The sequence below is a fragment of the Cebus imitator genome, unplaced genomic scaffold, assembly GCF_001604975.1.
Source record: "Cebus imitator isolate Cc_AM_T3 unplaced genomic scaffold, Cebus_imitator-1.0 Scaffold364, whole genome shotgun sequence".
NCBI classification, from domain to species: domain Eukaryota; kingdom Metazoa; phylum Chordata; class Mammalia; order Primates; family Cebidae; genus Cebus; species Cebus imitator.
Genome location: NW_016107679.1, coordinates 289,459 through 298,786, shown reverse-complemented (window position 1 = coordinate 298,786; position 9,328 = coordinate 289,459). Strand labels below are relative to the sequence as shown.

Sequence of the window (9,328 nt, the reverse complement as noted above, 5' to 3'; positions counted from 1 at the left end):
ATGTTGACCAGGATGGTCTCGATCTCTTGACCTCGTGATCCACCCGCTTCGGCCTCCCAAAGTGCTGGGATTACAGGCGTGAGCCACCGCGCCCGGCCTCAACAATATTCTAAAACGAGTAGGTCTGAATAATTCTGAGTAGCTGATGCAAAGTTATTTAGATATTTCTCTGATTTTCCTATGATCATTTTGGTGAATTCATGCCCTCATGTGTTACACCCTGTGATTCCTAGATTACAAAGGAAAGGCCGCTTTTCCCAAGAAAGCTAGAAATACCCATTTTCTAATATGACCCAGGCCTATGTAACTCCAAAACACTGTTTCCCCTGAGTCTAAGCTTTTCATCCAAGCAGGCTTAATGATTTTAGCAACCCTGCTCCTTCTGATCTCTAGATCTAGACTTGGACAGTCTTGGAGCTGGAATCTGTGGAGAAGGAGGGATATGAAGAGACTTCTGTTTTCCCCATATTACTCTTGACTCATAGCCCCCAACAATGTACTTCTTAATCATTGTTGCAAGAACATCTGCTGCGATTGCATCGCAGTTGAGTATCTTTTCCTTGCTGTTAGATTTTAACCCTTTTTCTAACTATGTGAGACCAGAGGTCCAGGACAGTATCACCTAGGATTGCTTAGGAATAGACTGAGCAAAAGATGGCGTGATTGTTCTGGGGCTAAGAACAAGGCGTTGCTGAAATGCCACCAAACAGGAAGATTCTGTAAGATTCTATTCAGGCAGATTCTATTCAGTTGCCTTCCATGAATTAATAGAACAGTGGTTACTTTAAAATTCAAGCTGGTAGAGAAACGAAAATAAGAAAGAAAAGCAAAAATCATGCTTACTCATAGCACTGTTCACTTCCCTCTTTGTCATGGTGACAGTTCTTTTGTTGTGTCTGAAAAATAAAAATTCCAGAAATGGAATAATATTAATGAGGAAATTGTTCAGCTTATAGATTAAAATATGGCAGAAGAAAAAGTAAATCTAAATAAATCCACATATGAAGCCCAAATGTCCACTGTGGCCTGGGAAGTCGGGATAGTAATGCATAATGTAAAATCTGGCCCCTAGGCAAAGAGTGTGAACAAAGAAGACCCACACTTTCCATTCCTCTGTCTATTCCTGGCCCTTAGGCACTTAAAGGCTGAGGGACTAATTTGGGTATTCAACCCAGGAAATGTCTGGCTGCAGAATTAGCTCTCCCTTTTCTGCTTTAGTCTTGACTGCCACTTCTGCCTCCCTGCCCTGGCCCAGGTCAGAAGGTCTGATCAATTGATTTGCACTAAGTTATAAGTGACTGACACAGGTTCAACTCAAGCTACTGGTTCAGAAGCACAAGTTCACATAATGGATGCTGCTCACCACTAGTTTCCTTGGTTTCACTTCTTAATTTCAGTTGTTTCTTTTTTTTTTTTTTTTTTTTTTTTTTTTTTTTTGTTTTCTTTTTTTTTTTTTTTTTTTTTTTTTTTTTTTTTTTTTTTTTTTTTTTTTTTTTTTTTTTGAGACCAAGTCTCACTCTGTTGCCCAGGCTAGAGTGCAGTAGCAACATCTTGGCTCACTGCAACCTCCGCCTCCCAGGTTCAAGTGATTCTCCTGCCTCAGCCTTCCGAGTACCTGGGACTACAGGCATGCTCCACCAAGCCCAGCTAATTTTTGTATTTTTAGTAGAGACAGGGTTTCACCATGTTGGCCAGAATGGTCTCGATCTCTTGACCTCGTGATCTGCCCGCCTCAGCCTCCCAAAGTGCTGGGATTACAGGCATGAGCCACCACACCCGGCCGAATTTTTTTTATATCAATAGGTTTAGGGGTACAAGTAGCTATTGGTTACATGGATGAATTGTATACTGGTAAAGTCTGAGATTTTAGTGCACCCATCACTCAAGTAGTGTACACTGAACTCAATATGTAGTTTATATTCCTCATTGTCACCCCCACTCTCCCCTTCTGAGTCCTCCATGCTCATTATACTCTGTATGCCTTTGCATACCCATAGCTTAGCTCCTACTTATGAGTAAGAATATATGGTATTTGGTTTACCATTCCTGAGTTACTTCACTTGGAATAATGGGCTTCAGCTCCATCCAAGTTGTAAAAACACATTATTTTATTCTTTTTATGGCTGAGTAGTATTCCGTGGTGTGTGTGTGTGTGTGTGTGTGTGTGTGTGTGTGTGTGTACACATATATATATCACATTTTCTTTATCTACTTACTTGTCAACGGAAACTTAGGTTGGTTTCATATCTTTGCAATTGTGAATAGGTTTTCACTTTTTTCTTAACCTCTGATTTTACATATTCCCTCCCACTCTGATTCTCTTTTAGGATTTAATGACCAATTCTTGCCGTTGCCTGGGTTCCTGAAATCAGTCCATCCCTAATTCTGCTTTTGCCCTATATACCAGGTTTTTAGTAATTCCCTCATGACTATCCTGAGCTTGGCCTGGAATTTGGGGGTCTCTATTCAGCATTGTAGTCTCCTCCAAGAGGGTTTGCATTTGAAAGGAGCCCAATGGTTAACCCGTAGGAATTGCTCTTGAATGTTGGCTTCAGTGGGTACCTCCTTAATAATGCCTGAAGTCAGTGCTGCCATTCTCTTTGGGCCACAGGCAACCATAAACCAGCATATTTGGTCTTTAAATCTCTGTAAAATTCTGGCTCAATCTTCTAGGGCAATGCCACTTAGAGTCTGGTTCATGGGCTAGTGCTGGTAGGTGAACTGTTATCAACCTGTGATGATAACTAGTCCTTCACCAGAGAGTTTGCAAAACACTGTTCTGAAGATCTGAAGATATGTTCTAAAGATCTATATTCTGTAGCTGGTGACTCCTACTGGATTCTAACTTTGCCATTGGCTCAGCAAGTCAATGAATAATTCACTCAGTTCTTTAGGATTGATACTTACTTTCTCCTTCCATTGCTCAAAGATAATAATATTGATTGAGCCAATTTACATTAAGCACTTTTGCAACAAGTAGGCCACAAGTTTTTGAGTAAGAGAGACCTGTATTCAAATTCCAGCTGTATGACTTTGGGAAGTTATAGAACCTTTCTGAGCCTCACTTTCTTAACTGCAACATAAAGATACTTCTCCCTGCCACAATCAATTTTTGTGAAATTAAGTCAGAAGAAGTTTGGAAAGGGTCTAGCACAGTGTTTTTCAGTAGAACTTTCTGCAGTGTTGGAAATGTTGTATATCTGCACTACCCAATACAGGAGAAATTATCTGTACATGGCTATTGAGCACTTACAGTATGTGAGTACTTAAGATGTGACTGATGAATTGAATTTTTATTTAACTTAGAAAGAGCCACAGATGACTATTATATTGGACAGAGCAGATTTAGCATGTTCACCTGCATATAGTAGGTTCAATGTTTAAAATTTTATTGAACATCTATTATATGCCAGGTAATGTTTTAGACACTGGGCATGTATTGGTGAATCAAAGAAACACAGTTACTGTGTTCTTGAAACATAAAGACTAATAGATGAAGCAGAATTTAACATTATTTTGCAACAGAAGTAGCCAACTTCTTCTCTAGAGGTCAGCAGGTCACCCTGGACCCCCGAACTGTTGAATGGTTCCTCTTAGGGGAAATGGTAAATAAGACCTTTTATGTAATAATGGCTGCCCTCCCAATACACTTTAGTGCACAGAGCTAGTCACTGAGGCATAGGTGGTAAATCTGTTCAGAAGCCAAGGAGCCACCTGGAAGGAAAGGGATACAGACTGCTGCCTCTTTACTTAACTTTTCAAAGGACTAAGAAGTTCAGGACAACAATGGCCCTAAGAGGAACTCAAGAAAAGGAAGTTAGGACTGGTATCCCAGGCTCAACATGAGGTCCTAGAGGGGAAGAGGCTGGTTGTGCATAGCTATGGCTAAGTCAGGGATCCCTTCCTACCTCTTCAACCCACAGGGGTCCTGCTTTGGGACCAATGACAGAGCATGTGTTGGGGAGCCATAAGAATTGTAATCTTGTAGCACTGTGGTCTGTGTGGGGATCGAGACCAGCAAGATTACCTGTGCACAGTGGATGGAGACACCTGGAAGGACCAGAGATTCTGCATGGCAGGTGTAGACAGCAACTGCTCAAAACCAGGGCCCTCTGGAGGACTAACATCTCCCTAGTAGCCTTCCTGCTTGTTTGTAAATAGCACTGCCCCTGTGGGCTAAGTAAGCTTCCTGGCAGTTTGTGGGGGGGTGGAGAAATACACGCTATAAGTGGAAGACATTGACTGACTTGCTAAGATGGGCATGTACGTGCTTGAGGAATTAACTGGAAAATTAAAAGGGATGCAATTTAATTGGTAGCCCAAGCTATTAAAACAGGTCCTAGACCTGTGATTGTGTGCTGAGTATATTGAAGGAAGAAGTAGGCGCTGTGGAAACATAATAAGGGGATTTAATGTAATGGGTGTGATGAGTGGGGGATAGAATTAGGAAAGACTTGATGAAGTATAAGCTTAGCTGAAATTTAAAGACTGACTCCAACTCAGTGGGCAAGAAGAAAGTATTTTAAGAAGATACAATAGTATATGAAAAAACTCTGAATTGAAAGACTGGAATGCCTCTGAGGACTAGAAAATCCTGTATGGTTAGAGCTTAGAAAATGAAGGTGACAGCGATGTAGTTAAAGCTGGAGACATGAGTCAAACCACCCTGGGCTTATTGGAGCTTCATCCAGTGAGCAATGGGAAGCCACAGAGGAGGTCTGAACAGAGGATATATGGTAGATTTATGATTTTTTTTTTCAGACAGAGCTACACTCTTTTTGCCTAGGCTGGAGTGCAATGGCATGATCTTGGCTCACTGCAACCTTCGTCTCCCAGGTTCAAGGGATTCTTCTGCCTCAGCCTCCCAAGTAGCTGGGATTACAGGTGTATGCCACCACACCCAGCTAATTTTTGTATTTTTAGTAGAGACGAGGTTTCACTGTGTTGGTCAGGCTGGTCTTGAACTCCTGACCTCAGGTGATCCACACACCTCAGCTTCCCAAAGTGCTGGGATTATAGGCATGAGCTACCACGTCCAGCCCAGATTTATGATTTATAAAAACCTATTCTAGCAAAAAGTGAGAACAGACCAAGTTGGAGGTAGCAGGTGTGAATACAGGGAAGCCAGTTAGGAAGATTTCCTCTGTAGTCCAAGTTGAACCACACTGGTGGCAGTGAAGTTGGGCCAATAAGCTGTATAATGCTCCTTCTCTTGCTGCTTCCCCTTTTACAGATAGAAAGACCATCTCAAAGAAGTTAGGCAATTTGTAAAAGGGCAGAGAGCCAATATATGGCAGCACCATGTCCCAACCTAGCCATCTGACCCTGGTTTACAGCTCTGTCTACATCACCAGCAGTTCTGAACCCTTTTCCATGACTTATGAGTTTGTGTGCATGGCAGACACATGTAAGAAAGCAGATCTGAATGCAAGTTGGTTAGAGACAGGGGTTATATAGGCAACCATGATTTATCTCTGATTTATTAAAAATATAAAAGAAATTGTTTGCACATTTATTCTCTTAATTCTTATTTGTAAGAAAGGTCTAATCATGGTTAGGACTTGAGCTTTACCTCTCAGCTCTGAGCTACTGATATCCTCACTCACTCTTAAGATTGGGGCAAGGGATGAGGAGAGGATTTATTTCCACTCTATCTTTGACTGTGACGCCATTCCATTCTCCCAAACAGCTGGAATGGAAGACTCAGCTGCCATTTTTGAAGTGATTAAAGAGTCTTCTGGCCTCAGGTCTTGAACCCTGGTATAAAGCTGTTTCCAAGAGATAAGGGTCTGGGAGGTAAAAGAAGAATGGCAGAAGATGAGACAACTGAGGTGCATCTGACACAACCCTCTGAAGTGGTTCTATTTAAAAGTTCTGTTGGATATTCCTTCTCCTTTATCGTTAAGCTCCCTTCCCCTCCACATTTATTTTTCTTTCATCTTTCTTCTTCCACATCTCATGCCTTCTCATTCTCTCTCACTCCCCTTGCCTTCTTCTTCCTTCCCCCTGTCTTTTTCTTTTGGCAACAGTTCCTTGCATTCTACAGTTAGAAGTATTCAGCACCCAACTGAATGCGTGCACACATAGGGCAGTGGACAAATAGAACATGACAATATTTTATGGCAGATGAGAATATAGAAGTTATGACTATAAATGTAAGGTAACAACCACTTAAAACTCCCCCAGTACTCAGATAGTGCTGCTCTAAATGCCTACTGAATTATTTCTACATGTCATTTCCTTTTCTATAGATGTGGCCACATATAGATCTTTGGAGAAGTTCATTGGGTGCAAAGGGGCCGTTTAGGAAAGCACCAGCTAGGCCTGTATACATATATCCTGGGAGTTTCGTGGGCAGGCTTCTCCCAGGAAACCAAGGACAGACACATTAACAATGAAGCAATGAAATTAGGGCTCAAAGGCTTCAGCCTGCTCTGTCCCAGCTGGTGTAACAGAATAGGAGTGTGTTGGTGAGAATACAACAGGCTAAGGAGAAACTGGAAGGGAGCTGCTGAAAGACGTGAAGGTACCACCAACCAGCTGCTTTCCTTATCCCCAAATGGTCTCACAAACCTTTCTCTTTTCCTTACCCAAGATTGAGATTCCTGGGAGATGGGGTGGGTTTAACCCAGTTCATATCTAGACTGGAGAAAAGAGGGTTGAAAATGGAAGGAATCCTTAGAAAAGATCCTGGCAACATCCCACCAGCAAAATCTGAGCACATAGCTGTCTGCATTGCCAAAATAACATCACTCTCATGAGGCTGATGAAGGTTCTTGGCTCAAAGAATAATACAAACTCTTTCAGACATAGGAACAAAACATTCTCTTTAAAAACTCAATGTAAGAAGTTCAGCTTACTGACAATGAGAGCCATTTTCTTCTGGGCAAAAAAAAAAAAAAAAAAAAATCATCAAGGCAAGCTCAAAGTGATTCATAGCACTGGGTGGGTTTAGTGTGAAACCAGGAAGCCATAGGCCTGAGGTGCAAAGCAGTGGCTAACGTTGCAGACACCCAGTCTATTTGGTTACCATGAATAAAACTCACTTACCTTTTGTAGAATACAGCCTTTGACAGAGTTGTTTTCTTAGGGCTATCATTGTGGCTGTAAAAATGAAAGCAATGATGCAGGAGGGGATGAGAATGTGAAGCAGCCAAGTTGGAGAGGCCCTGGATTCCATTTGACCTGGGTGAAGGAAAAGCACCAGCATCCTGTTACATGGCAGCTCAGAGGTAGACCAACAGGCTGGCCACATCAGTGGGTTACAGCCAACACCACTAACCGTGTGGAGCATTTACTCCATGCCAGGTCCTATCTAAGAGCTTTGCATATATCAGCTCATCCACTCCTTATAACCACTCCGTGAGGTTGGCTCTGCTATAATCCCCATTTCACTGGTGAAGAAAGTGAGGCATAGAGAAACTAGGAAACTTTCCCTAAGTTACATAGTAAGTGGCCCAGCTAAGATAAATACAGTCTGGTTCCAGATTCTGTGCTTTTTACCACTCTCTCATATTATTTTTTCCATCCATCAATCCATCCATCTATTATCTAATCATCTTTCTTTCTTTTTTCTCTTTTTCCTCCCTGTCCGCCTTCTCTGCCTCATCTTCTCTCCCTTCCCAGTAGGAAAGTCCCTCAGCCCAAAAATGTCTTTTCCCCACTGACAAGTACTCCCAGTGCTTAGAATCTGTACCATTAGTTGTTAAATTTCAAAGATTAATGGAATCCTTTTGGAAAAGATAGAATATCCTAGGTGGTGTTAATATACTAAACCCAGTCACTCATACCTTAGAGTGAATTACTACAACAGGCCCTTTGCCTTGTTTCAGTTTTTCAAGGTTTTGGCACTGAGGAAAGGATGAATTTAGTAGACAGAGGATCAGAAGAATAATTCTGGAGTCTGGGGAAAGACTTGGAAAGCCCTCTGGTGTGTGCAGATTAGAACAAGGGCTCTAGACTGACAAAAGGCAGGGCTAGAGGGGTGTTCACCAACAGGGAGATGAAACGGTACCCAAGTTAAATTGTGCCCTTTTCAAAAGCTTGAATTTTGCCTCATGGAGTCATTCACATGGAATAAACATGTCAGGCTGGTCCAGGAAAAACTGGACAAAACTGCTCAGAAGGAAGGGCTCAGTCCTCCCAACTTCCCAGCCCCCAACCCCCACCACCCCCAGCACAGTGCTATCTGAGAACTATGGATTGTTTTACTGGAGAAGGGATTAGATATCACTTAGTCTGAGCCCCTCGTTTTCGGGTTGAGGAAGTAAGTCTCAGAGATGCTAAATAATCTATCTGAGGTCATCATTGCTAAGTAAATGGCAGTGCCAGGATTGCAAACCCAGATCTATCTGACCCAAAGCTCAGGCCCCACAGATATTTTTCTCCATCCAGTAGAGTGTGATGAACATTAAGGAAGAAAAGATAAGGAGCCTGGCTCATCCAAACTTTGGATAACCCATATTAATTACAATCTACTTCTTAATTTCTAGGAAGTGCTTAGTAAGCACTTGCTGGATGTGAGTCAAGGAGAGCTGGGCCTCTCACTGTCCCCACAACAGGAGAGGTCCCTACCTCAGTGTCTTTATACAAACCTTGTCTCTTCCACATAGAGAAGCTCCGCTCATCCCTGAAGACTCCAAAGTTGAACATCCAATAGGATATCAGTCTGCTTAGACTATTTGGAGGGCAAAGGCCTTATCTAAACTACCTTTGAGTCCTCTCTAGAGTCAAGCAACAGCTACATGAAAGGTGTCAATAAGGAATCGTTGCATTGAATTGACTGTCTGTCTTCTAGTCCACCTAGCTTGATCCTCCTAGTCATTTGTTACGTTGTGGTATATTGCTGGTTAATCCATTCTTTCTTTCATCCCTAGTATTAAGGAATTAGCTGGACACATGGCTTCTCAGAGACTATGTTTCCAAGCCTCCCCTGTAGTTAAGTGGGCCCAGCCATGTAATCTAATTTCAGGCCAAGAGAATGGGTCTTCTGTGTCTTGGCCTTAAAACATTGAATGTGTCTTCCACCACTTATTTCCTTTCTGAAGTTTGAAACATGGGTTTGGCACTGACTCAGCTTAGACAATTTTAAAAGGACAACATCCTGGAGAATGGTAGAGCAAAGGATGAAAACCTGGATCACTGAATGACTCTATGGAACATAGCTACTTAGCTGCTCTGAGCCACCTTAGTGTTACATGGAGAGAAATATACTTCTGTCTTGTTTATCACTATATTTTAAAGTCTCTTCATTATAGTAGCTTAGCCTACATCCTAATACTTGTTCCTCTAAGTTGTTTAAAAATACTTGCATTGTCTTCTTTTCTTT

At 42.0% G+C, this 9,328-nt stretch overlaps 1 protein-coding gene across 2 annotated transcripts in view; it reads right to left on the bottom strand.

Moving 5' to 3' along the window:
• The window catches only part of PDCD1LG2 (programmed cell death 1 ligand 2), a 59,925-nt gene that overhangs the window by 9,933 nt on the left and 40,664 nt on the right, over window positions 1-9,328 (bottom strand). The window contains exons 5-6 of one of the 2 annotated variants that reach the window (XM_017506859.2): window positions 7,051-7,185; window positions 844-896 (exon numbers count right to left, since the gene is read on the bottom strand). In XM_017506859.2, coding sequence (XP_017362348.1) covers window positions 871-896; window positions 7,051-7,185 — 161 coding nt within the window. In that variant the 3' untranslated portion in view covers window positions 844-870. The remainder of the gene's footprint in view (window positions 1-843; window positions 897-7,050; window positions 7,186-9,328) is intronic. The other variant, XM_017506858.2, reaches the window with a different exon arrangement.